The 27,406-nt window shown below is 37.3% G+C and overlaps 1 protein-coding gene across 7 annotated transcripts in view; it reads left to right on the top strand.

Annotated features, from left to right (window-relative positions):
* Nucleotides 1–27,406, top strand: part of LUZP2 (leucine zipper protein 2) — a 151,334-nt gene that overhangs the window by 34,766 nt on the left and 89,162 nt on the right. The window contains exon 2 of one of the 7 annotated variants that reach the window (XM_064426195.1): nt 5,702–5,776. The exons of the other annotated variants lie outside the window; for them this stretch is intronic. Coding sequence (XP_064282265.1) covers nt 5,772–5,776 — 5 coding nt within the window. The 5' untranslated portion in view covers nt 5,702–5,771. The remainder of the gene's footprint in view (nt 1–5,701; nt 5,777–27,406) is intronic. 7 annotated transcript variants of the gene reach the window in all.

Below are 27,406 nucleotides of genomic sequence, written 5' to 3'. Positions count from 1 at the left end.
GTGTCCTGGGCTACCTCCAAAGCAGTGTGGGCAAGCAGGGCGAGCGAGGGGCTTCTGCCCTCTGCTCTGCTTGGTGGGATCCCACCTGGAGTGCTCCATCCAGCTCTGGGGTCCCCAGCAGACAAAGGACATTGGCCCATTGAACTGAGGAGGCCACCAAGTTGATCAGAGGGATGAAGCAACTCTCCTACGAGGAAAGGCTGAGAGAGTTGGGACTGCTCAGGCTGGAACAGACAAGACTTTGAGAGGACCTTATTGCAGCCTTCCAGCCCCTCAAGGGAACTTGCATGAAAGATGGAGAGATTCTACAAGAGCACGTAGTGACAGGACACGAGAAAGAATTCAAAATGAAAGATAGTAGGTTCACATTAGATATTGGGAAAAAAACCCTTCACTTTCAGGGTGCTGAGGCATTGGAAAGAGTTGCAAAGAGAAGCTGTGGACGCCCCATGCCTGGAAGTGTTCTATCCCTGGCTGAAGGTGGTTCCTGTGATCTAGTGCAAAAATCTGGTGAAAAATGTCCCTGTCCATGGGAGGGAGCTTGAAACTTGATGATGTCTAAGGTCCCTTCCAACCTAAACCATTCTGTGCTGCTGTGAATATTGGAGCCAGGTGTAGGTGCTTCATCTTGGTTGCTGCTCTTCTACCTGAAAGATACCAAGCACTTCACATTGCTGCATTGGGTGATAAATTTCTGAGCCAACAGAAATCCTTTCCTGGGTTGCTACTTCCCCAGCAGATCAGAAGACCCATTTTCTCAAAATTGGCCTGAACTTTCTCAGTGAGATGCTCTGGGCTCTTACTGTAGTCAGTGACATGTATGGACAATGAAGTGTGTATTCATGAGACAGATTTTTGCTCCTGCACTTTTTGGGTTACCCAGGAGATCTGGGAAGAGATGTTATGTGTTTGAAGAATTATTCACATACCTTTGTGCTGTGTGAGGGGTGCATCAGCTGTCGTAGTGCTATATTTACAATGCTAAAATAGTAATACTTTATTAATCTGAGCACTGAGCTTTCTAGGAATTGCATCTATCTGTCCATTCTAAAAAATCCTGGAAAGTTAGGAGTTTCTTTTTTTTCTTTTTGTTTTGCCCATCTTTTTCTGTGGACAATTTCATGGGAATATTTATTTTTTCACAGATTTCACAGAGTCTTCAGTGTAAGGATTAGAATAATTAATTGTGACTAGAAAATTATGCTTATTTTCTACATAAATTTTGAAGTGTCTGAAATATCAAATTCTCATTTGTACTAACTGCTTTGTAAATATGAGCAGTAGCTTATTCATTTGTCTACTTGAAAGACAAATGAGGCAAAGAAGGAGAGACTAGCAGCTAGCAGGATGGTGATATCATGCAAAAAATCAGTTCTGCTTTCTTAGAGGAGGTGGGATAATTTATTTAATTGATACAGGAAACCAAAGAGACCAGGTACCATTGAAGGTAAGAAAGTTAAAAATTAGCTTAGAAAACTTTGGATGTTTTACTTGTTTTTTGTGAAATTATTCTGGATAATCACAAAGACTCCCTAGAACTGTTCATGCCAAAAAAAGTCAGCACAGTTCTAATGATAAGACATCTTAATAGATCCAAGAGAATAGTGTTGTAAAAAACCCAAAAACTAAAAAACAAAACCCATCACAACCATAACAAAATAAAAGAAATTGTAAACAATAATCAGCTATTTCTCCCACTTGCCTTGCTTCTAATTTTCTTTTTAGTATGTATGTTGAGGCCAGCTCAAACCCATCATTGAAATCTTTAGTTAGTTGCTCAGTTTTTATACTTTGTATATTTTCACCTCTACATATTCACCCCCAGCCCCACCTTTTCCCCCCTACTGGTCTGGCTAATTCAGGCTTCCACACACTCCTAATGAACTGGGGAAGAAGCATTATTCCACCAGTTATCTACTCAGCTGTGACATATTTAATTGATCTGCTCAGCTCTTACCTAAAACATAACACCATCCTGTGTCCCCTGTGCTGAGATAATTAGCTCTCTTTGCAGTAGCTTGGTCAGTCATAACCTGGGCTATTCTCTTGAGTTTCATGGGTACATTGCTCGTGGCCATCTCCTCTGGGCCTTCTCTCATGGTAGGGGTTTACTGGCCAGCCATGCTGGGTCAAGAACTGCGTTAACCTGCTTTCTTACACCTTATTGACAAAAGTTCTCAGCTTCTTTGGTTTAGCTGCAGGGGTTTAATGAATGCAGTCATTGAAGATGTTGGTGCCATACTTTACACATTGTTTCTGTTGATGTTCTCTAGTAGAAAAAGTATAAATGACTGCTGCCATTCATATAGTCATAGAATGGTTTGGGTTGGAAGAGACCTTAAAGACAATTTCGTTCCAGCCTTACCCACCGTGGCTACTAATGTGTCTGCTAATAGAGATGAGCTTGAGCTCTTGTTGGTAAAATTGGATAGGAAATTTCCCTAGATATTCTCATTTAAATGAATTGAGTCATGAAAAGTACAACCATTTGCTACTGTAAATTACATTAATGGAACTTTAGGCTTTAAATTTCTCAAAAGTATTTAAAACCTATTTTCCTTTTTACTTTATACACTTAATGTATTTTAATTATTTGTTATTGCTGTTTTATATTAACTTAGAATTTTCAAAATAACCTGGGTATTGTGTAATTATGATACTTTTCCATCCCTTTAGAAATATTATTCTTAGAGTATAATAGATTTTCTTCCCAAATGATTCAGGAAAAAAATAATGCCTTAAATACTTCAGTGAAATGTGGTAAAAAGTGAAGTTTACAACACTGAAACAACGTTCAGTTTTCTTCACTTGTGGTTAATGTCAGTGGGAAAACGTTAAAGGACATACCCAAATTTGTAGTAGATTTCAGGATGCAAAGTATTTTAAGAGCATCTCAGTGCAGAAGGGAGGAGACATATTTCATACAAGTGGCTTCTACAGATGGAAAGACTAGTTCTCTTGGAGTTTCATGTGTTTTGGGGAATTTTCTAGTGGTACATAGATACCAAGTACATCAAGTGAGCTATCACTTTTGAAGACATTCTCCCTTATTCCCTTGTACACTGTTAAGTGGCCGTTTATGATACCAGAATTAATTTGGGAGCTGAACGTTTACTTGAATAACGTGGAAATTTTACTGTAAACACTTCATTTGAGGGTAAATAAATTCTATTTCTTTTTATTTAGTGTAAGTAATTTTTATGCCTTTATTTTGACTTACACAATAGTTTTTTCTCTTTCATTGTCTCTGCAGTCTTTCTACTGTTTCATTAGCTCTCAGTCTTTTCTCCAGTAAATGTTGGTTTTTTTTCTTCAGGGACATGTAGGTAATGTCATCAACTTCTTGGCAGCAGGCCTCTATTCCTTTTGCATACCTGGGTACCATGTCTTCTGCATTCAGGGACTTTTGGGAATGTTGTTACTGGTTTACGGGCAGGTACCTGAACAGGCGTCCAAGCTGTAGATCAAAAGGCTCAGACAATTCCATTCCAGATAAATATTTGTTTCATTGGTGTCTAATACATAATAAATATTCATGATTCATATAGGTTAAAACCCCTAGGATTTGCATTGGACGACTCAGAATTTCTATTGTCACAATTTCTGAAGAAAAATCAAACTAGGTTAACTGAACTAAGAAGTATGAAAATGCTGAACCATAAATGCGAAAAAATTTACTTCAGTATTTTTGATCAGAATTAAAAGCTTAATTCAGGTGAGATTAACATTTAATATTTGTGGCGTTCTTGCCTTGATACCTTTATGTTGTATTTAGGAATAATACTGCTCAATTCAGTGCCCCCACTGAGATTCTCCCAAAACAAATGCCATTTGCTCACTCCCCCTTTCCATTCCAGTGGGATGGAGTTGAGAATTGAAGGCAAAAAAGGTGAAAATCACAGGTTGAGATATTTTACTGGCAACAGCAGTGATACAAGAAAAGGGGTAGTAAAGCAACAATATTAGTAACAAAAGGTATAAGACAAAGAAACTATTTACACAGAAAGACTGACAAATCATGACTGGCTCTTCCCACTATGCTTGCTCCAGAACAGAAGGCCTGTCCTTCTGGGAAGCGAGAATTTCTTACTCCTGCCCCTGGCAATGACATGGTGGTTTGAAATAACACCCACTCTTCACAGTGCATGGCAGACTAGAATTCCTGGGCTCAAGTGATCCTATGGGATCATCCTCCTCGGTAGCTGGGACTACAAGCTACTGTGCCCAGCTACTGTAAAAAATTAGTCCTGTCCTGGCTGAAACCAGGACACTGGGAAATGGGTTTGGTGGTTCTTTTCTTGTAAGGCCTGTTCTCCCTTTAGCCCATTTACCCACTCGCCCAGTCTTAGGCTGATTTTATGGTGTTCTATTCCTGATGTCTGCTTTACGTCCAGAAAAGGTTGCTGTGCAGTTAAGGTGGGTCCTGGGGAGGGGCAGGAGCTCTGGGGGCTCCTGAAGGTCTTTGTTCAAAGTCTCGCTCCCGGGCGTGCTCCCTGTGGTGCAGATCGGGGGGTACTTCGTTGCTTAGCCGGCTTGGTTTTTTGGGAGCTTAAGCAAGGAGTTTCATTTTTCCTCTTTCCTGGCCTGTAAAGACTGCAGCATTCTTCAGCCAGCTTTTGCTTTTTCTTGAAGTGTTCAGCTTGATTTTGGTCCAGTATCAGACAATCTCTGAGATGGTTGGTGGGGACCTGCAGGGAGCCATGGCAACCACTCGGCCTGGCCCCAGACCTCAGGAAAAGCAACTAGAGAAAGGACCCCAAAATCTACCTGCTGTGGATTCAAAAATCCACAAATTCATCCAAAATTCATCTGCTGTGAGGAGGAGACCAATGCCAGGGGTTCCACAAGTTCCCATCTGTTTTGCCTGAGCTGCTGCATTAATTTTTTTCCTTCCCTGAGACAAAAGCAGGGTGACATTTTGTTCCCCCCCACCATGCAGCCAGACAATTTATGTTTTCTCCTGACATTCTGGGGTTTTTTGTTCTGCTGTGGGTGGGTGTGTGGGGAGTGTGAGGTGGGGTTCTGATGGTTCGATATCTAGCATATATTCAGGTTTTTTTCCCATGCCATGCTGGCACCTTGTTTGTCAATTGCTAGTTAGGTTTTTTTCACTTTCATCCACTGCTGATTGTTTTCCCCTTGATAGAAAAGGGACTGCTGAGGCACTTTACTTTTGGAGGAAACACTTGTTCTAGATAATTTTCTCCTAAACTTGCTTCTAAACCGAGACACCCAGAAGGATTAATTCTGGGATAGCTGAGAGTAGCGGAGTGAAGGAAATAAGGAAATGTCTCAGATGATTTGTTGATTCTGATATTACACTTTAGCTGTTGTTTTCTGGATGAGTTTGCAATTATTGTTTTAGTTTAAACTAAATTGGAGAAAAAAGTTTGTCATGTACAGCAAATCCACTGCAGTACATTGGTCCTAGTTGGCTTTACTTGAGTTAATTTATTTAAAAGAATTAAAAAAAAAAAAAAGAAAAATCAAAGTCAATTCCATAGGTCATATGTAAGGTTGATAGCTCATATGTTGGAAGAAAGGCAATGCTGCTATGCTTGGACAAATATTACTTATGTTTCTACTCTGAGATAGAACAGTAGATACGAGCTTGTCAGATAAGAAATTCAAGGTAAAGATCATATTCAGATGATTGTAATAAACTCCTTATCACCTCTCTTTTTTTTTTTCTGCTGTGCAGTGGACGGAGTAATAATAAACAGTTCTATAGAAAAAGACCCAGAACTCCAGGAAAGTGACTTACCAGTGCCATGAGGTGAGAATACCATGGAGACAGAATGTCTGTATTCTGAGTTACTTAGAAAACTGGAATCTTCGATTTTATGCTCAATTGTAGTCCCTTCATTAAAATGAAGGAAGAATTGAAGACAAAGTGACCATTTGGAAGAGGGAAAGTCTTCTTTGTGTCTGTGACTAATAGGGCTTCATATATAGCAATATTAGGTACAGCTCTTGGGTTTTATGTCAACACAAAGTAAGTATAAGTCCAAGCTGACTAAAAAGCATGGAAAATCTCCTTGTACAAGTGGATAACTGCTTGCACAAAATAAAGAATAGTAGAGGTTGTTTTCCTGCTTATTTATTTCTTAGTGATTTATTGAGACCTTTCTGGTAACCTTTTCTGTTCCCACTATAGCATCACATTCTGCAGGAGAAAGATCTGTCTGCAAAAGACACATAAGCAGTTTTGGTCCCATTCCCAAGGTGCTTTCCCTGAGTCTCTTCAGAAGATAAAATGCATAGCCCTGCAAATCACTTAGCTTTGAGAAGTAGGAGCCAGTACACCTTCTGTTAAAGTTCACATTTAGGTGATATCCCTTCAGAGTGGGAGAAAATTATTAAAAATCAAAATACTTTTCCTGAAGTATGTAAACAAACTAAAAATCTACTAATTTTCAGTGATGTGTGAAAACAATTTTTTATTAGTGTTTTTTACAGTGGTTTTTTTTTGTTTTTTTTTAATCCTCTTCTGGGGAAAAGTTTTTCAACACCAAACTCATGGATGCAGGTTGTTGACTGGGAGTAGAAATAAAAATACAGCACTATGGAATAGTTTCCAGTCTTTCAACTTGAATCAGGAAATTTGCTTTCTTGATTTATCCTAGCTTTCTCTCTTGTGTATTTTCTGGAATGACTAAACCTTGAAGACAGTTATTTTTGAGCTGAACTCTGTTTTGTAGTTATACAACTATCCCTTTTTGATTTCTGTGATATTTAATGATTGAAATCTGTTAAAGGGACTTGCAAATCTTTTCCTCTCTGGTTGATCTGTTACGGTTTTTCATCTCTACTGCAAATTCCTGGAAGTGCTTATCAACAAGACAAATGGTTGCAAAGGAAATATTTGTTTCATGAGGCATTACACTCCAGTTTTTGCACTGATGAGATGTGTGTGCTTGCATAGGAAAATAGTTCTCAACCCCTCTCAAATTTTTCCTCTTAAGTGGAGCACAATGTCTGTGATTTTACTCTCCTCCAAGACTCTTTGACTTGCTGTACTACTCAAATTTTGTTACTGTATCTGTATTAACTCCCTGTCTTTTAAATGGCAGTTCTGGTTAAAGATGAGGTTGAATTTTCATAGCTTCTCAAAACTAAAGATGCCTTTTATTTTGTGAAGATGATTTTATTCATAGACTCACTGTCCTTTATAATCTCCTTTTAACTATAGACTAGTCAAATGTACCAGACTATTTAGCTTCTACTTGTTACTGTGTCACACATTTGCTACTTTACCCCTCTCACGTACAGTTTTTGATACTGGGTCACCTAACTGTTGCTGCATTTTGTTTTGTACTAATTCATTGCAAATTATGCTGCCCATGCATGTGTATAATTAAATATTAAAATATTGCCAGCTATGTAATTGTTGCTACTAGAAAGAATGGCATTTACTATATATTGTTGTTGTTCATTAACTGGAGTATAGAAGATACTTATCTGAGAGATAAAGAATGGCAAAATCTCTTCATCTCTTCTGTTTTGCCAGGTGATAACTTCACAACAATTTTATATTTTCCTACATATGCATATTAATTTCAACAGAAGCTTAATAAATATTCTGATGAAGTTCTCAGATTACAGTTAAAAAGTTGAATAACCAATTAAAAATAGAGCAATGTGAGAAGCTCTTTTTTTTGTGGGGTCTTTCTTTAATTCATTGGGAGTTTGGGTTGCTTTGGTTTGGTTTTTGGGGAGCGGGTTGCATAAGTATAATAATATTTGCAATATGGTTCTGTAACTAAAAAAAAGCCAGGGAAGCATTATGTTTCGATTTTATTTGTTTGGTATATCCACAGATATTCTGACTTCAGTTGTTCATAAAATGTGTTGAAGTGTTTGAATGCCACTGTACTTCTTTCTATTGTACAAGCTCCTATATGATGCTATTTCATTTCCTTTTAAAAATATTATGAAAATATCCAACCATCATAATTGCCCGAAGTGTTTTTATTATTATATTTTATAAATATTTATATTTATAAAATATAAATATTTATAAAATAATGCTTTATAAATTGAGCAGTAGCAATGGCTTAAGTTCATGTTAGCAGTCCTTGTAACTGCGGAAACTACAGGGACTTGAGAAGCTCTGAAATTTACAGCCTTTAGCAATATTCATTGTAAGGATATTTGGAAATGTTTGTTTAAAACCAAGAAAAAAGCCTAAACCAAAAACTGAAAGGAAAGGAAATTTATTAAACTTCCATTCTAAAGTTGTATCCTACTGTTTATTTCTTGCAGTTCAGTATAATCTTAAAAAAGGTGCTTAAAAGAGCACCTAGTTATGAAAGCACTGATATTAAGTCATTGAGAGCCATACATCATTTAAAAAAAATTGGAATCTTCCTGAGGAATTATGTGCATCATATTTTTAGAGAGAGTCTGTTTTTCAGAGTGAGAGGGACAAGAATAAGAAACTAGAAACAAGCTTCCCAGCAGTAGGTTCTGTATGTGGGAATGTGTGTGTTTAGGTATTTACAAGCTCTAAAATAATCAGATTATTTTGGAGTTAAATTCTCGATACCTCACTTTCCTTCCTAAATACTAAGATTTTTTTTTTAAATATTAAGATGTATCCTTTCCTAATTTATAATAGGATGTCAAGATGTTCTGATTCACTTTGGTTGTTTCCTAGGTAAGTGACACCAACCAGTTTAAATATAGCCTTGGCTCAGAGCTTGGTGGTGTGCTCCAGCTCAGTAATGTGCTTGATGAGCATTCTAGGAAAGGATCACAGTTTATATTTAACTCCAGATATAATTAGCATATCTCTGCTTCCCCAGGAGGAGGGGAGTTGTAGCAGCATCATGTTATCTTGTTGGTTTTGTGGTGTAAGGCTTGGTCTGTAAAGGTTGTCACTGGCCAAAATGTCAAAGAAAAATTACTGGAATTATGTAAAAATGTTAACACACAGATTTCACTTGAAGAGCAATGAGTTGAAAATAAGCATCAGTTGAAAATAAGGTCCAGTGCTTGTTTCTACCCTTCCTAAAATTTCCAAAACAAGGCAATGAATTAGGAATTCTGATTTCAAGGATGGAGTGAGTCATCATTGTGAGAGTATTTTCTTGTGCATGAGATGGTTTATGTGTGTCTGAAAAGACAAATAGGTGCATAGAAATGTCTGGTTAATGTAAGCAAATGCTGAATGGTTCTTTGTCTGAAACTGTAAATATGGGAGTTTATATATACATATATATTTTTGTTGTAAATATATATACACATATATATATTTAAACTGTAAATGTATGTAAAGGAATAACTAAATTATAGAATACCCCATAATATGCCATAATGCCTGAGCCTCTCTGAGAGGGGAGAGGGAACTAATTTTTCTAATGTGTAGTCACACAGCTAAAATACTTCTACTTTCACTTGGTTCTATTTTAAAATTTTGATATACTTTCTCAAGTACTGGAATGTTTTTTCTCCTCTTCTGAATGTGAAATAAGTATTTAAAAGCCAATTCTCTTATTCCTGTCAGCAGAATATGAATTGAGAACACTCAAGGCAGGTAGCAGGAGTAGGAATGAGCACCTTTATAAAAACTAATTTAGTGAAAAGAGAAAAAACTTTGAGGGATTCCATTATGTACCTAAAAATAGATGCATAAACAAGAAAAATATTTAACCGGTTGATGGGAAGTATGTGACAGCAGTGTCAATACTTCCAAAATACATAAAAATCCTTTGACATAAATGTGTATGTACATGTAGTTATTGGTGTGGTTGTATTTGAGTGTGTATGTATGCACATACATATACAAAGTAATTTTGTTCCCCAATGGGAAAAAATGGTAGGACCTATAGTAAAAACTAGTACTAATAAAGAGTCTATGTGAAATATTATAAAATTATTTATTATCACGTGTATTTCTCACACTGAAAGCTGCAGAATAGCAGCATTCCCAGAATGCAGAATTCCCAGCCACTGGCAGAAGATGATCACGCTGAATTTAAAATGTTGGCATGTTCTAAGAAAGGAAAAGGAATGAAGGACAAAGGGCTTGAAACAAGATTCTTCTGTACAATTTCAGAATGTGCAGAAGTAGAATATCCTGTTGATTTGATTAACAGAACTCTTCAAGTGTTTTATGCATATCCAAATATTACATTAATGAGTGAGAATCAACATTGGTCAACTTAAGTACTTCTGAAGATGTTTTCTTTATTAAATTTGAGAAATCTCTGCTTCAGTATGTTCTTGAATCATCTAAAGATACTTGAATTTTCAAAGGCCAAGTGCTGCATGAAAATCAGTATGCTTTGGGCATTTTTTTCTAAGCCAGATTCTCTAATAACCTATAAAATAAGTTCAGGTCAAACTTACAGCTTTTCAGCTTTTTCAGTAAATGTATTGTTTCTGAACTTAAATTCAACCCCTAATCTCCTCTCTGTTGCAGAAATCTGGAAGGATGGTTGTCTAGGAAAAAGCTTTTGTTCATGTACATCTAATAGTGACTTATACATCTCAACAAAGGAAATGGCAGAAGAGCATATGGTGACTTACTGATGATGAAATATTACTGGGATATCTCTGGTTCTTTATGTGAAAAGTAGGGAAGGGTGTTACAAGATGAGTTATATATATTATATATAACTAACTATTTTTTAAAGCAACTTTAGCTGTCAGAGCAAATATCTACCAGTTTACACAGCTTTAAAGTTACCTGTGGTGGTTTGGTCAGCTTGATTATTACATTTAGATGCCAGTCTTGAACATGGTCTAGTTCTGATTATCTCAGACATAAATTTAACTCTGGGGTACTATAAGGATCCAGTTAGCATAATAATATTATGTTATGAAAATAAATTATTAGTGTGTTTTGGGGAGAATTTATGAGCAAAATCGTTTTCAGTAGTTGAAAGGGAAAATACGACAATGGGGGAGTAAATTAACAGGATTTCAGTTAGAATTCTTAAAGTTTATAGATGTCTGTTCTGTATAATTTCTGAACCTATTGAATTTAGAAACCGTAAGAAATCTATTGATTTGTTCTTACGGTTCCTGTGTAGTTCCTGAGGGTTGGCACATGGGGCAGGATGCTCTTCATGGCTTATCTTATCATTAATAAGCAGGTCTACTCATTAACGACATAAATGGTACGCATTATTTCAAAGAATTAGATGAAATCTTGTATATTTTATGGCATCTACTTGCTGTGGTATTGGCTAAGCTCTGAAAAGGTTGACAAGTTAGGTTGCTTCATCTAGTTCAAATAAATTTCTTGAGCTAAGTAATCAAACCTCTATGTACTTTATGTTGTTGGTTTCTTTTTCTTCAGTCTAATAGGTTTGTTTGTTTGTTTGTTTTTTTAATTTTCCTTTTTTTTCTTCTGCATGTGGATTCCTGCCATATCAATTTTAGTGTCTCATTACCAGTTGTAATTCAAGGAAAGCCTGATAACAGGCAGCAGAATGAACAGTTTCCTGGAAAGGAGAGGGGACTGCTTAGGTATTTAAGTAAATGAGTGTTTCCTCTGTCCCTTGCTCAAATACAAGGATGAACAGTAGTAGAAATAAATGTGATATTTGTTCCCTTCTTAAAAAATATTGTGTAGCTGGAGACTTCAAAATAAATTGGAACACTTTGGGGTGGCAGTGAAACACTTTTCCTGTTAACTTTGTGTTAAACTCATCATTCTGCAGTGACAGGAGCTGAGGGTGACTCTTGGGGATCTTCCTGTGCAAGGCCAGGAGCCAGACTCACTGATCCTATGGATCCCTTGAAACTCAGATGATTCTGTGATCCTGCATTCTTTTAGTTTGCCTTTCTTTATTTGGTAACCAGATAGATGCCTATCCTCTTTTCTCTTTCAAGTTAATAAGTACTATGTGTGTTCAGTACAGAACAGAAATAAAGACTAGATTGGTAGATAGATAAAACTTTAAATAAATGCTTGTAGGTCAGTGTTGGCATGAAGTTGTTTTTTTGTTACAGGTTACAGATCTAGAAAGTAATTGACAAATCTGTTCTCTCCTAAGTTCAGATAAATCTATATATCAGAAAAATTTGTGTTTTCCTTGGTCAATATAAGTGCAAGATATGACTGTCATCTTAGTGGTGCTTCTGCTTTCCTATAATGGATTTTGCTTCTTTTTAAAATTTAAAACTCTTTATAAAATTATTTTTTAGGGAATGAAATAATACAGCCTATATTTCATCCTGTTCTCAATCCATGGTTGTCTAACTTAAAAAAAAAAAAAACAAACCAAAAACAGAGAGAGAGGATTTGAAAGTAATACAGATTTACATTTCCTACATTTTATATACCATAATTGCTCAGACTTAAAGCAGGCTTATAGATTCATAATTTGCATAGTATCATATTTGCCTCCTTCATTGTGTTTGATAGTTGGTGTCCTTCACTACCATGGAAATAATATCATCGTCTGTTTTCAAGCTAATGGCCGTATATAACATAAATTTCAGTTCCTTGAGGTGTAAATTGCTCATACAATTCCTATTGGATGTCAATTCGTAGTTGTCCAGTGTACCTGGAATGCTAATTATACCAGTGGTAAAAATAGTCTGTACCTCTGCAACCTACAGGCTGAGAGCAGCTGAGGTGGGTTTATGTACAAAGTGTTTGGCAACAGGATCTGAATCATTAATTTACAGATTAAAAAAAAATTAGCCTTTGCATCTTTTAGCACAAAATTAATAATAAATTCCTAGCTCCTGAAGAGAGTGCATTTTTATTTTCTATTCAGTTACTGAAACCCTGAGGACAATTAGCCTTCACACTTGATAGTGTGATGTGCTTACTTAGGCGGGCTGTTGGCAGTGCATTTGAATTTTGTGAACTGACTGCAATAAAAAGAAACTGCAGAAAACCTGCTTAACATAATAATAGATCATCTGTTATTCTTTAAAAATATCTTTTTAACTGACAGCAGTATTGCGCTCAGGATGGTAAAAATAAAATGGAAAATACTTGCTAAAAGAGAGCCAGACATGGGGTTTTTAATTTTTTTTAAATAAGGGTTCATTTTCCTGTTTCTTCCATGATGTACTTACAATTCTGCTCCACTGGTAGATAAAAGAGTAGTTGCAAAAAAGGCCTCCAGGCCTTAGGGTTCTGCTTTCTGTACCTATCATCCTCAAATATAATTTAAATATTGTGCTGTTCCAACTGTTTTCAGTTTCCAACTTTCAGAGAAAGCATTTGGAAAAAAGAGCCTAAGAAACACTGTGGGTGGACTTAATGGGCACAAGCTGCTTCACTGGCTTTGGATTACAATGGAGATACTGCAAGTTAAATTTTATAGGAAAAAAATATTGTAATCTTAACAAGAGATTATAGCACCAGAAATAGGTTCTGTCTTGCTTTAATACCTACATATTACAGAGCAAAGAAAGCTTGTCCTTGAGTTTATCTCATGTCTATGAAAGATATTCTGTTTTAAGATTCGTCTTTGAAGCGATCAGATCCAGAAGTTTCTCCTTTTCCTCTCAATTTTGTCTGTTAATGTAAATATTTTTATGCTGTTCTAATTAAAAATCTACACTACATAAACACATAGCTTTGCCAAAGATTTTTTTAAGTGTAAATTGTAAATGGGATTTACACGGCCAAGCTTAAATACATAGATGAGAATATTGCATTTATCAGGAAGTGTTCCAGTTCATTAGACAACTAGATTGTTTTCTGCTGGAAGCAATTAAAAATGATGCTCCACACCTCCCTCTGCTAAAAAAGAAATAAAGCAAGCAAGCAATATGTTTCCTTTTCTTGTATTTTTTCCTTCTGAATCATGTGTGCTGAAGAGTCTTAACTTCACAAACCATTTCAGACTGTGCAGTAGAAAATGAGCCATGAATGATGTTTTGAACATCAGTTTTTGAAGACACAGGGGTCACTGATGATAATTGCTTTAGTTTTGGCTACATTAAAAGCAGTAGCATTAAAATACTTAAATTAAACTATAGGAAATGAATACTGGACTTCAAAACACAGATGATCCAATATGACTGATGATGGATGATAATTGAATATATCTTCAGAAACTAGGAGTAGGGAACTATTCAAAGATCTCTCAAGGAAGTATAAGCTTTCTGAATACAACAGTGAAGCAAAGGCCATATGCACATAAAGCTTATATAGAAATTCACTACTTACAGCTGTCCTGTTGAAAATACAACTCTTCACACTCCTCCTCTAATCTTTGGATGTCTGATACTAGCCAAAGGCACTTTGAGAGTGTTTAGCTGTGAACATTTGATAATGGTGAATTGCTTTGCACAGTTTTTATTTTAAAATGGTAGTGTATTGCTGGTAGCAGAGTGCTTTGGACACTGCCAGTCCCTCATTTCCCAAAGAAATCTATATCCTGTATAGCTGATGTTGGAGAAGCTATCTAAGAAACCAACTTGAGATACTCATTAGGTATCTTTTGCAGAAAGTGAAGGTTATCATTTTATGGACAGTTCTGAACTATACCAAAATCCAGATTGCCTGTTTTATGACTGACATGAACTGCAAACTCTGTCTTCTGTAGCTGTTAAATAATGAAAAAGAGAAATTTGCTTTCTAATTTGTAGATCTAAATTCAGAAGAGTGCCTTTTGAGCTCATCAGTGCATTCAAAATTTGTGACTAAAACAGTAATGTTTTAAAAAGAGTTGAAGAGCTGGACAAAAGAATTTGAATTTTCTTTTAAATTACTTACTGATATTTGATTGCTTTCCAAAAGTTTGTCATACTAATGAGTGATGAATAATTAGAAATCTTTGCAAATTACCCTGTAAAAGCAGTGTGTATCAAAAAGCTGCAGTTGAGGAAGAACTCTTGCTTCAGACTTGCAAACACACAGAGACACTAGGCTGCAAACACAAAATGGTCCCAATCCACCTGTCCAGTCTCTTCCTTAATCTTCTATAGCTAAGCAGTAAAAGTAATTGAAACTAATTGAAAATTGTTGAACTAATTCAAATTGAACTAATTTGAAAAGAATTTGAAAAGTGACTTATCGTCAACAAAAAACTTGGTGTCAAATGTGTTGCCTTCAGTGGAACTGTGCCATCTTATGTAATGGGTAGTCTTTCCTTAGGGCTGGAATAAAACACTAACACAAGATGCCAAAGCTACCATTCCTCTAGGAGCATGCCTGTGAAGGGCCATGAGGAAGAATTAGTATCACACTCACATGTGTTTTCAAAGCACTGTTAAGAGGGCCCTGCATACCAACACTGGGTTTTAACAATTTTAACTAATGTATTTTGGGGCTAAGACTTGTTTCCTCCCTTCCTCAGACATACTGTACCAGGATTTACTGCCAGCGTGCTGTTGATTTCATAAACCTTTCTTCCAGTCATACTCGCCTAAAAACAGCAAAATGATTGAGCCCAATTTTTTACCTACCAAGGAGTGACATTTGTTTTTCTTACCCTAAAGGTGTATTGGAGTCTTGGTGTTACTACATGCAATGAAACAAGTGTGTCAAAACAAAACAATCTCAGGAGCCTCAAAGGAAACTCCTGCTTTCTAGGGTTAGGGGTTTTACAAATAATAGGCTGCATTAAGCATCTCCTGCTTTTAAGCACAAACTTTTTAATATAGGTTAAAAGTAGCAAGGTAGAATGATAATTAGTTCTGATTCATTAACTTCGACATCCTTGCCCTCTCCAGTGTTAGAGAGTCTTTGAAGTGTTCTCTGTTTTGTACTGGGTGTGGATTTGTACTACGCTTGACGTTTAATATATGAAATCGGAGCTGATCAGCTACTTCCAAAGGTGTGATGAGTACCCATTGATCCCATCTATTTAGAGCTGGTTTACTTTTTTAACAAATAGGCTAGTACATTACAAATGGTTCTTTCTTTTTCAAAGAGTCATTTGCGTGAGGGAAGAGATAGTTTTACTCCTTCCATGATTCTCTGTGAAGTGTGAGCCACATTAGGAAGAACTCCAGTTTTACCTGTAAGTGCTTTAAAACTGTGTTGTTTACATTATTATTAGAGATAAGAACTAAAGTAGCTGCAAGTATTATCACACATCTCCTACATACTAATAACTGGGCTAATGAATGTGAGGGTTATAGCTCTTCCTCCTTCTGTTTTACAGATTTGTTGAGACTTTTTACTGCCAGCAATAGCCATTTAATGAATCAGATCAAATTAAAATAATTTTGAAACTGCTAATACCTCATAATTTCACGTTGCAATCTCTCTTTTCTCATATTTTTCCAGCTTGAAGTAAAAATCTGTGTGTCTTCAGAAGATGATTTATTGAGTACAGCAGGTAGTTTTCTTTGGAAAACATCTAGTGATGCAGCACGACACAGTATTGCAATACTGCCTGCTTTGTGCAAGCAGACACAGCACTAATAGTAGTGAGAATGGCTTTAGCAGCAATACTAGTTCAGCTATAAATAGTTAGAAATTAATAATTGACCCTTTAAAAAAAGACATTGCATACATGCATTATCCTAAAGCTAAGTGTTAATTTAACAGGCTGTGTAAGGAGAAGAAGGGAAAAGCTGTCATATTTTGCTTTCAGAATGTCAAATGTACAGTTGCTATAGGAAGGTACATTTCTCGTTGTTTTGTATCTAGAAGGGCTGTGAGGAAAAAAAGCTAATACTGAAACTGTTACTGTTTTTACCTCTTACGTTCAGAAAATTCACCACAATAGAATGATAAACATAAGAATTACAAATTTTTATTTATAATAAAGACAAAAGATAGTAAGTTAAGCACCAATCACAGTAAAGACTATGTAATTTTTGGTGACTTTGCCACTAGTTTTGTAATATAAGCAGTAAGTGTTACACTACAAAACATTTGGATCTGTTTCACTCAAGTAGATTTCAAAAGGTTCTGTCATTTCATGTGTACAAGATGTTTGCATGAAATTAAGTTTATTTTTCTTACTGGACAGCATGTTACTGAAAAAATGCAATGTTTTAATATAGCATTATTTCTGTAAAATTCCATTAAAATATTTAGAATACTTATTACACTTAATGTGCTGAACTATCTGGGATTTTACTAATGAGAATGGAAGATCTTGACTAATATCAAAGAGTTTCATTATGATTGCCACAAAATGTTTATTAGGATGGTGTGGTGCTCAACAAATTTTGACTTTAAAACCTGACTTTTGTTATTAGCAACCAGTTTTAATACTAAGTGGACATAAATTATCGATGCATAAGTATTCATCCAAGCAGAACGACACAGATTTTTGTGTAGCTCCTCATGTACCTTCCACTGGGGTTGATGTCAACCACACTGTTGACATAATTGATAAGTTTGCCTCTTTGCTGTAAATAAGGTGCTGCAACTCCATTTCCTATTTTCACATTTGCAGTCTTTGAAACCCTGGCATATGGTTGGGGTGCTGTATGCAAATAAAGATAATCTCTGTCCAAAGAACAGTCCTGCAGCTCCGAGGGGTGTTCCACCCCTCTTTGCTACTGTTGTGCTTCAGTTATTTGATCTTAATATGAGTTTTACTGATTGAACTGTATTTTATAAACAAACTCAGACAGACTAGCATGATGATTCCTTCCTGAAAATATTAATCAAGTTGTGCAATAAGAATAGGGAAGATGAGATACAGGTAAAAAGCATGTTGGGCTGTGAGCAAGCCTGTATAAACTGGATTCTTCATTTTGATCCTAGTAATGCTCTACAGGTCATGTCTCCTAACTCTGGCATTTCTGCACAATCATAAGGGAAGTTGTGCTGGGTTTTGCTTGCAGCAGAAATAGATGTGTGAAGCAAGAGTTTGAATTATGACTGTCCAAAGGTTTTTATCACAAATATCACTTTTGATTCCTGAGATGCATAGTAATGCATAATTTTGTATGTGCAGACATTTTTTTCTAAATTCACCCAACTGGGAGTGTATAAATGTATCTTCAAGGATCTATATCACCTCTTCTTTTCTGAAATTTTGGAAAAAATACAAGGTTCTTCCCTTGATAATGAGTAGTGCATATAACTAGAAAAGGGTTTGTAAATTTTCAAATGTTTTCATTTTGGTCCCCAGGAAAAAGAAATACCTTGTAAATTAGAGGAAATACCTTGTATTTTGGCTCATTGAAGTTTTAGAAATATTTATGCTTGTACCTACAAAGGCTCTTTTACCCTGATGTTCAATTACGTTATTGGTTTCGTGTAAGAAAGTGTACCAGGTGGAAGGAAAAATTGGTCTGAAAATGCAGCTGTTACTTTTTGATGGTTTTTTTTTGAGTAATAAACTACTCACAGCAGAAGAGAGCAAATAATGGTAGAATTACCAGAAAGTTGATAATCCATATTTTGTAATCAGCACAAATAATAAAGTGCATATGTTTCATATAACTTCCACCTTGCAAGCAACTAATCCTTTCTGTATCTAATAATACCATAATTTTCCATAATTTAAATCCTTCATGTTTTAGCTATTGTGTTGATTTAGCGCAGCCTGGTTTTCGGTAGCAGGGCGGTCACAGGGGTGGTTCCTGTGAGAAGCTGCTGGAAGCTTCCACCAGTCCGACAGAGGCAATGGCTGATGGCACTGAAGATGGACATGCTGCTGGCCCAATTAGAGAGGCTGGTAATGCCTCTGTGGTGACATATTTGAGAAGAAAATCAAAGCAGTGCACACACGGTTTTTTCCAGAAGTGGCGAGGCCCTGCCGGGGCCGTTCCCGGTGCAGCCCGTGGCGATGTGCTCCCACAGCCTCCACCACCCCGGTGTGGCCTGTGCCAGCCTTCCCTGCCTAGCCACCACTGGCCAGATGTGCCACAGGCAGGGTTGGCAGCAGCGGGTTCTCCTTCCTGGCACCCTGCATTGTTAGCGTTCAGGAACACATTACCATGGAATGATTACTTGCAGCCTTTTATTGAAGGCTGTCAGGGTACAGACCCAAATCTGACTCTGACATGGGTTTGGGATGAACACGTTTTTATACCCTTATCGTTATATAACTGCATATTAATTATTCAACTTACAATGTTCTATTGTATACATTGTTTTCATCCGAGCATGGATTTTTGTAATTTCCATCAAACCCTCCAAACATCATTTCTCATGATTTGTGTTACGATTAAACAGTAATTATATCCAATTACCAAACAATCATCGCATTTAACAATCATATAATTTATCACAGTCATTAAATGATTATACAGGTGCAGTTTCGCATGATCCAGTACAGCTTAACATTTTTCCAGGGCCTACCCTAACATTTTCCCAGGGCCTACCAGGCCCGACCTTTCCTTCCAACTCCCCTGAAAATCCCGTGATTTTAGAAACATTTTATCCCTATACTATCAGCATGAGGAGAGGTGTTAAAATAGTGCCAGCACCGTGGCTGCTGCCACTGCTCGCTCAGTGGCAATAGGGCCACATGGCTGGTGGCGAGAACACGGCGAGTGACACCCCAGCACGGAACCCAGGAGAGATCGACCTCCTGACGCTGCAAAATCCTACAGAAATATTTGAATTTGTGAAACTTGTTGGCAATGGTACCTATAAGCAGTTTTTCTGCTAGTCAGAGAAGAGGAGGAAATGAAGATGTGAGGGAGAATAACATGGCAGCACCAAGGTCAGTGGAAAAAGAAGGGGAGGAAAAAGGAGTGCTCTGGGCGCCAAAGCTGAGATTCCTCTGCAGGCTGTGCTGGGCACTGTGGTGAAGCAGGTTGCCCTGCAGCCCATGAGCTCCACAGGGGATGTGAGAGAAGTGCTCACACCAGAGCAGGTGGATGCTGGAGACAGCTGTGATCCAGTGGGAGACCTGAATGGAGAGAGAGTGCCCCTGCTGCCAGAGACAGAGGGCCCTTGCTTCCCAGCTAGAGCAGCCTGTCCTTAGAGGACTGCACCCTGTGGACAAGTGACCCACGCCACTGCAGTTTTGAGAAGACTGTTTGCCTGTGCGAGGGGCTCACATTGCAACTGTTGTGGCAGGACTGCTGCTCATGAAATTAGAGCCACGCTGGAGAAGTTCATGGAGAACTGTCTCCCATGGGAGGGACCCCACAGTATAGCAGAGGAAGACTCCTCTGTCTGAATGAACAGAAGATCTCAAACGACAAACTGACCAAAATCCCCACACCCTGTCTCCCTGAGCTGTCAGTGAGAAAGAGGGAGGGGCTGGGGCAGAAAAAAGGTTGTTTAAAGGTATTTTTTACTTCTCATTATCCTCGTCTGACTCTCTTATAATAAATTTACCTTATACCTTTAAATTTGAACCTGTTTTGCCTTTAGAGTGTTTTCTCCCAGTCCTTAACTCATGGGCCCTTCATTAATTTTTTTTTTCCCTCACCTCTGCTCAGCTACAGCAGCAGAGAGCCAGTGAACTGCTTTCATGGGTGCCTGGCATTTGGCCAGTGTCAAATCACAGCAGTTAGATATCTGTGTATAGATGCTACAAGGCAAAACACATCACTCTGAAAAAGAGTGGAGTTGTCCTTAGTAAGTGATCTCATACTGCAGTTTCCCTGGAGAAAACCATTCTACAGCTCAGGTAGAAGCTAAATCAATAAACCCTTAAAATTGCTGTTGAATTATACAGGTTAAACTTGTTCTCTAACTTTCTTGGAATGTGTAGTAGTAAACAGGAGTGTCTATTTTACAACCTCCTGAAGGACTGGTTATTGCTCACTTTGTGGGAATTCGGAACTAATTTTTGCTGAAGCCTGCATAGTTTCTCACAGTCTGTATTTCCAGGTACAGACAGGAAGGCCAGTACTTACACAGGGGGATGGCATCTCCCCCAGGACTCTGTCTGTATTATCTGAGGTCCAGCACTGTTAGGTTGCACATGGGTGAGGTGAGGAGCAAGGAGACAAAGACACCTCCCCTCCAGATGTTCGTGTGCCAGCAGAGAGATTTATTTTCCACACCCTCCCTTATAAAGGGCATTTTGAAACACCCAGTCTGGATAATCTCACTGGTCTGAATTCCACACTCCCTCAGGATCTGGCCAATGAAATGCTTGCAGCTTCATAAGAGATATGTCAGTCAGTCCCGGGGTTTGGTATGTGATACCCAGTAACACAGCACCAGCAAAAAAGCTCAGTTGTCTAAAGCTTTTTTGTTTAAATTACCATTTTTACCTCCCTCAAGACCAAGCCATTATCAGAGGGAAGTTGAATATAGGTTCAAAATAAATGATGCAAGCTATTAAAATAAGTTACTTAACATTAAATATATTTAAATGCAGTTTGACCATTACCTTTCTTCCTAGTATAGGGAAATCTCTACATTTACTGTACAGGAGCACAGCTTTAACAGAGATGAGAATATATGCAAACCACCTGCTGTAAATATTTCCAGAATCTTTGTTTTTCTTTTGGGGAATTAGGAGGATTTTTAAGTTAGACCTAGAGTTGCTGAAATTCAATCTTTTGAATTGAATTTTTACTTTTAAGTTATATATTAATTTAATATGTGAAAATGAATAATGAGGATAGAATTATGAAATCTGATATTTGGGGTGTTTAGCAAAGTTTAAAATCTACAGTAACATTTGCAGGCTGAAGTTTGGACAACCTACATACTGATAATGTGGGAAGTTTCTTCAGAGTGAATTTAGAATACTTCAACATTTCTACACTAATGCCACATTCCATCCTTTCTAATTTTGGTTTGGTTATTTTGGAGATCACTTAAGTGAAGGTCACAAAAGCTGATGCAAAATGTGGAAAAAAGTGTGACAGTCATGATAAGAAAAAGTGTACATATAGACAATTTAATGAAGTTATGTATGTTTCAAGATTAATCTAGTAAAAATGTGATGAATACAGAGTAAAGGAAAATATTTTTCAGGAGAAATAATATCTTGAACCATCATCTTTACGTATATTGTAAATTTCAGGCATGTTCATGTACCATTCCTTCAAAGAAACTTCATCTCACTGTCTTGCTGAAGAATTTGGTCATGTAGCATATTCTTTCATTGGAATGTCATTCAAAGGACATGTGGAAGGAGAAGGAAAAAAATAAATATATGGACACAGCTGTTCTGTAAGTTACATATTCTCTGAGCAGGTTTAGTTCACATAGTTCTTGGTGCAGCTCAAGAAGCACTTCTGTCACTGGGAGCCTGATAAAAATAAGAACTTGGGAGTGAAGTTCCATTTAGCTCCATGTAGAAAACATACCAGATGCTGGCTGCTGATGGAGCCATCTGCTATGGGAAGACTTAATGTCTGAGAAAAGGGAAGTCTGTAGGAAGTGAGCTGGGCATTCGTTGTCAGCATTTGCTTTTTATATCTGCTTGTTAACATAGCTGAATTTCAGCAATTCAGAAGGATTTTCTCAACAGCAAACACAAATTTGACTGAACCATGATAAGCTTAGCACTTTATTTGCATTTGCTATGTGGTAAATTTAGCTGTTTCTCCCATCCCCATGTAATTTTCATTATGGTACAGTCAGAAAATAGATGTTTTTAAATTAATTTGAAAGATTATAGTGGGAAGAGACAGAAATGTTAATATTTGCACTTGGTAATGCTTTCCATTATATTTATATTTCATTTTTATTCCATAACTTTATATTTATTCCATTATTTTATATTCAATTTTTTAATCCATTCAGTTTTCCCATATTTATATGATATATTTATATTCCATTTTACAGTTTGAAAAATATCTCATCTATCTGTAGTTCCCATAGAGTCTCAAAAAAGAAGAAACGTTTTGAAGGTAGTGATGTTTCTTTAATGTTCTGAGTAATTTAAAGATGAAGTGGCTATGGAATCAGTGTCCATATGCAGGTATGGCACACAACTGTAGTTTTTCATTTAGTTTGTTCTTTGTCCATGTCACAAGAACATCATGGCTTTGTCTTGATCAAGAGTTGAGCAACTGAGTGTAGTGAGCCCTGGCAAACACGAGAATTTAAACAGGAACCAAATGTGATGAGCATTGGTACGGTCTGCAGGTCAACAAAAATTACAGCTACTGAACTCAGATACTGCAGTTGTAGATGAAACTCAAACAAAAAAAAATAATGTTTTTAACTGCTTTAGGCACTGGATGAGTGCCTAAACACAGTGAGAACACTGACAGAAAGAAGGAGGCAATTTACCTGAATGTTTTGTCATAGATCTTCAGTGTTTTTCAAAATAGAAACATTAAGTGAAAACCACCAAAGATTTAATTAAGAATTGATCTAAGTCTCACCAAAGTCCTACACACCAGTAAGATAAGTTTACAAATGGATGGATGAAATGGTGATTAATAAAAATAATTCCTATTAACCTAAAATGACTATTATAAAATAAAATTTTATATGCAAAAGAAAACTCATACTTAAATCTAATATGAAAAAGTAAAGCATGCTTGTTTAGCTGTTCTATTATGTTATCCCTCAGAGTTTGTACATTCACATGTTATTCTGTTTCTTCAGATACATTACTGATGACTCATCAAGCTATAAATATCACAATCAGTTTTTATTAGACAATGAAATGTTACTGAGCTTAATTGTATGAAGATGAACTTCAAAGAGAAGTCTTCAGCTTCTTTAAAGGGAAAAGTCAATGTGGTTTTAGTGCCAGGCTGAATGGGAAGAGCAGCTGTTAAAAGAAAAGCTGTTAAAGAGCCATTTAATAGGATCAAGAATTGTTGAATTAATACACATAGCTCTGTATGTCATCTGTTGAAAAGAGAGACACAAAGTAGATAATGTGCTATATTGCAATGTTTTCTGCATAGAGCCATTTCTGAATAACTTCCTGTCATTTAATCTGAGAGGATTATATATCTCTTATATAAGTTTGCAATATTTGGAAAGTGTTAGAAAAATAATATTGCTTTTATATCCCTTTCATATATTTTGTATTTCTTGTTCTTTAAAATCTATCGGTTTTTTTTCCAGCATTTGTCTTTAATGTTTCACAAGCTAACAGAATTTTTAATTGCCAGTTCTCGTTTCCCAGGTGCTTGTCTGTTCCTCATAATTTGTATTCACTAGTTGGTCTACATTTTGTTACTCCAAACTTCCTTCATGTAAATTACGCTGAAAGCATTATTGATTAGAATTGTATTGTCAGTGAACTTTATTGAACTAAGTAATTAAACACTGAAATAGACTTTCAGGGGATACTCATTGACAGTTTTGTCAAGTAAAGTAGAAAATTTTCAGCTTGATATCAACTCAGATAACTTTTGGACTGAAAGAGATTTTCTATCATTTTCTATAGATTTCATGATGTTGTTAGGTTCTCTTTTTAATTAAATGTCATAGTGTCCATCAAAATATAGTAATGTCCATCAAAATTAAATGTTAAGTTCCAAAGCAGCTACAGGATCAAATAATACAACAAGCTGTAACAGGAATGGTAATGTGACTCTATTGTAGGAGATGTTATCTGAGGAGACAGTATTAACAGTTCTGTATTTAAGGGTGGTAGCACTGAGGTCTTAGTCAAAAGTTTTAGATGGGCAGTGGAAAATCAGACCAAAGGTAGTATAATGGACATAAATTATAAAGAATATCAGAAGTGAAAAGGTTAAATTAAGGAGAAGAATGAGTTGGTGTGCTAAATTTAAAGATTAAATCCTATAGAACTGGTGTGAAAAATCAGCTCTATGTACAGAGGATAAGCCCATATTTATGCAGTCTGTATTTGAATAGTTGAAAAGAGTTTAGGAATTTCCTTTTCCGAAGATGTCTGTCCCATATCAGAGCTGTATAAATACAGTAAGGATTCTTTGCTGTAGACACAGTGCCTACTGAAAGACAACTTGAAGAAGGAAAAAGTTTCAACACATCTGTCTATATATTTGGAAGGAGGAATTATTTTTATATGGGTTAATCACATGTGAGTTTGCACAGTCCTTCCTCATGTTAAATCTCTGGGGTTTTGTGCCTGTGCACTTTCTAGTGGATGAATACAACTCTTTTTCTTTGGGTCATATTTTCAGTATCATGTTGTTCATGATGATTCAACTTGCTATTTCATTTCTTGGGACCAGATATCTATGCCAGCTGCAAATTTTCAGAAATCTCCTTCTTCTCCTTTACTCATTGATGGGAACTGACAGCTGCATCTTTTTCCTGATGTGTCATTGATTATGCACTGCCAAAAGTCTGCTAGGTTGTTTTGGTTTGTTTACCATTAGTGCATTAAAAAATCAGAATAAATAGATGAAAAGGGCCTGATTGTCTAGATGCTAACTGTGTAAGAGCAAAATAAAATATGCCAGCACTGCTAATATTTTGTGGGCTATTAAACTTAGAATTGGTTGGCCTCTGAAGTCTACTTTAGTAGTCATAACCTGCTGTAGTCATATACATCCTGACAGTGGGATTTTTATTTCAACTGTTAATAAATCAAGCCTGGACCACAAGGTTATATACAGTATTCTCAGTAAATCATAGAATCATAAAATGGCTTGGGTTGTGAGGGACCTTAAAGATGATAGTTCCCACCCACTTGCCTTGGTCAGGGACATCTTTCACTAGATCAGGTTGCTCAAAGCCTCTTCCTGCTTGGCCTTGAACACTTCCAGGGATGGGGCATCCACAGCATCTCTTGTCAACCTGTTCCAGTGCCTCAGCACTCTCAGAGTAAATAATTTCTTCCTAATATCTAATCTAAACCTACACTCTTTCAGTTTCAATCCATTCCCCCTTGTCATATCACTATGTGCCCTTGTAAAAAGTCTTTCTCCATCTTTCTCTGCCCTTTGGGTATTGGAAGCCACAATTAGGTCATCCCAAAGCCTTCTCTGGGCTGAAAAATTAAAATTCTCTCAGCCTTTCTTTGCAGGAGAGATGCTCCACCCCTCTAATCATTGTGGTGACGTCCTGTGGACTGAGTCCAACAGCTCCATGTCCTTCCTGTGCTGGGGCCCCAGAGCTGGATGCAGCACTGCAGGTGGGGTCTCACCAGAGGGGAGGGGCAGAATCCCCTTCCTCTCCTGCTGCCCACAGTGCTTTGGATTCAGCCCAGGACACAGGTGGCTTTCTGAGCTGCAATTACACATTCCTGGCTCCAGCACCCCCAAATCCTTCTCACAGGGCTACTCTGGATCTGTTCATCAGCCTGGATTGATACCAGTGGTTGCCCTGACCCAGGTGCAGCTCCTTGCATGAACTCTTATGAGACCTCATGAGATTCCCATGGGTCCAGCTGTCGAGCTTGTCCAGGTCCCTCTGGATGGCATCCCATCCTTCAGGCATTTATCCTTAGCTTGGTGTCATCTGCAAACTTGCTCAGGGTGTACTCGATACCTTCATCTGTGACTATAATGGAAGTATTAAATAATAGTCATCCCAGTGTGGACCCCTAAGGGACACTACTTGTCACTGCTCATCATCGCTATGATCACTACTCTCTGGATATATCTGTCCAACTAATTCCTTATCCACCCAGCAGTCCCCCCATCAAATCCACATCTTTCCAGTGTGGTGGGGTACTCTGTCAAAGGCTTTACAGAAGTCTGGATAAATGGCATCTGCAGCCCTTCTCTTGTGCACTGATGTAGTCATCCCACCACAGAAGGCCACTGGATTGATCAGACAGGTGTGGTGATTGGTGAAGATGTGCTGGCTGTCCCAAATCACCTCCTGTCCCCCATGTGCCTCAGCACAGCTTCTAAGAGGATCTGGTCCGCGACCTTCCCAGCGCAGAGGTGAGATGGACAGGTCAGTAGTTCCCAGGGTCCTCCTTTCTATCCCTTTTAAAGATGGTTGCAATGTTTCCCTTTTTTTTCACCACTCTGGGACTTAACCTGACTGCTGTGACTTTGCAGGTATCATGGACTGTGGCGTAGGAGCTAAATCAGCCAATTCTCTCAGGGCTCTCTAATGCATCCTCTTGGGTCACATAGATTTGTTTGTCTCTGTATTGGTCAGGTGATCATGAACCTCATTTTCTACAACCATTTTGCACAACTAATAAAGGTCAGGTAATTAATAATTTTCTTCACTTCCCCCTAAATCCCCAGTTCCTCCCTGTTCCCTGTCCCCACTTCCTCCCCTCTCCTCACCCCACTCTGAAACACAGGGTTCAGGTAATGCCCAAGTACAAAATGTATCATGTAAGTGTCTTTGGAGTATGAAGAATAGTTGTATCTGACAAAGGCTGGATTTCAGCAAAAGCATATCTGCTGAACAGCTTAATGCTTATATGACTTTCCCCAACCCTGATTGTTAATGCAGAATTAAATCAGGTAGGAGTATTTGAAACTCAGGGTGGATACTGTTATAATACATATCTGTCTACCTATCCACCTACCTATCTCTCTGTATATATAGATATAGATATATGTTGTAAATATATGTAGCATACTTTTTCTAGATAACCTGATCATTCTGGGGTTTGATTAATAAAAAATTTCACAGGTTTGCTAGATTTAAAATGTTTGTGCTTAGGAAAACCAGCATTGCAGTTCTCTGTTGCATTACAAATTATTTCAATCTCATTTGATTATT

This window comes from Passer domesticus, chromosome 6, assembly GCF_036417665.1.
Source record: "Passer domesticus isolate bPasDom1 chromosome 6, bPasDom1.hap1, whole genome shotgun sequence".
NCBI classification, from domain to species: Eukaryota; Metazoa; Chordata; class Aves; order Passeriformes; family Passeridae; genus Passer; species Passer domesticus.
Note: the sequence above shows the minus strand (reverse complement) of the source record. Positions and strands in the feature narration are given on the sequence as shown.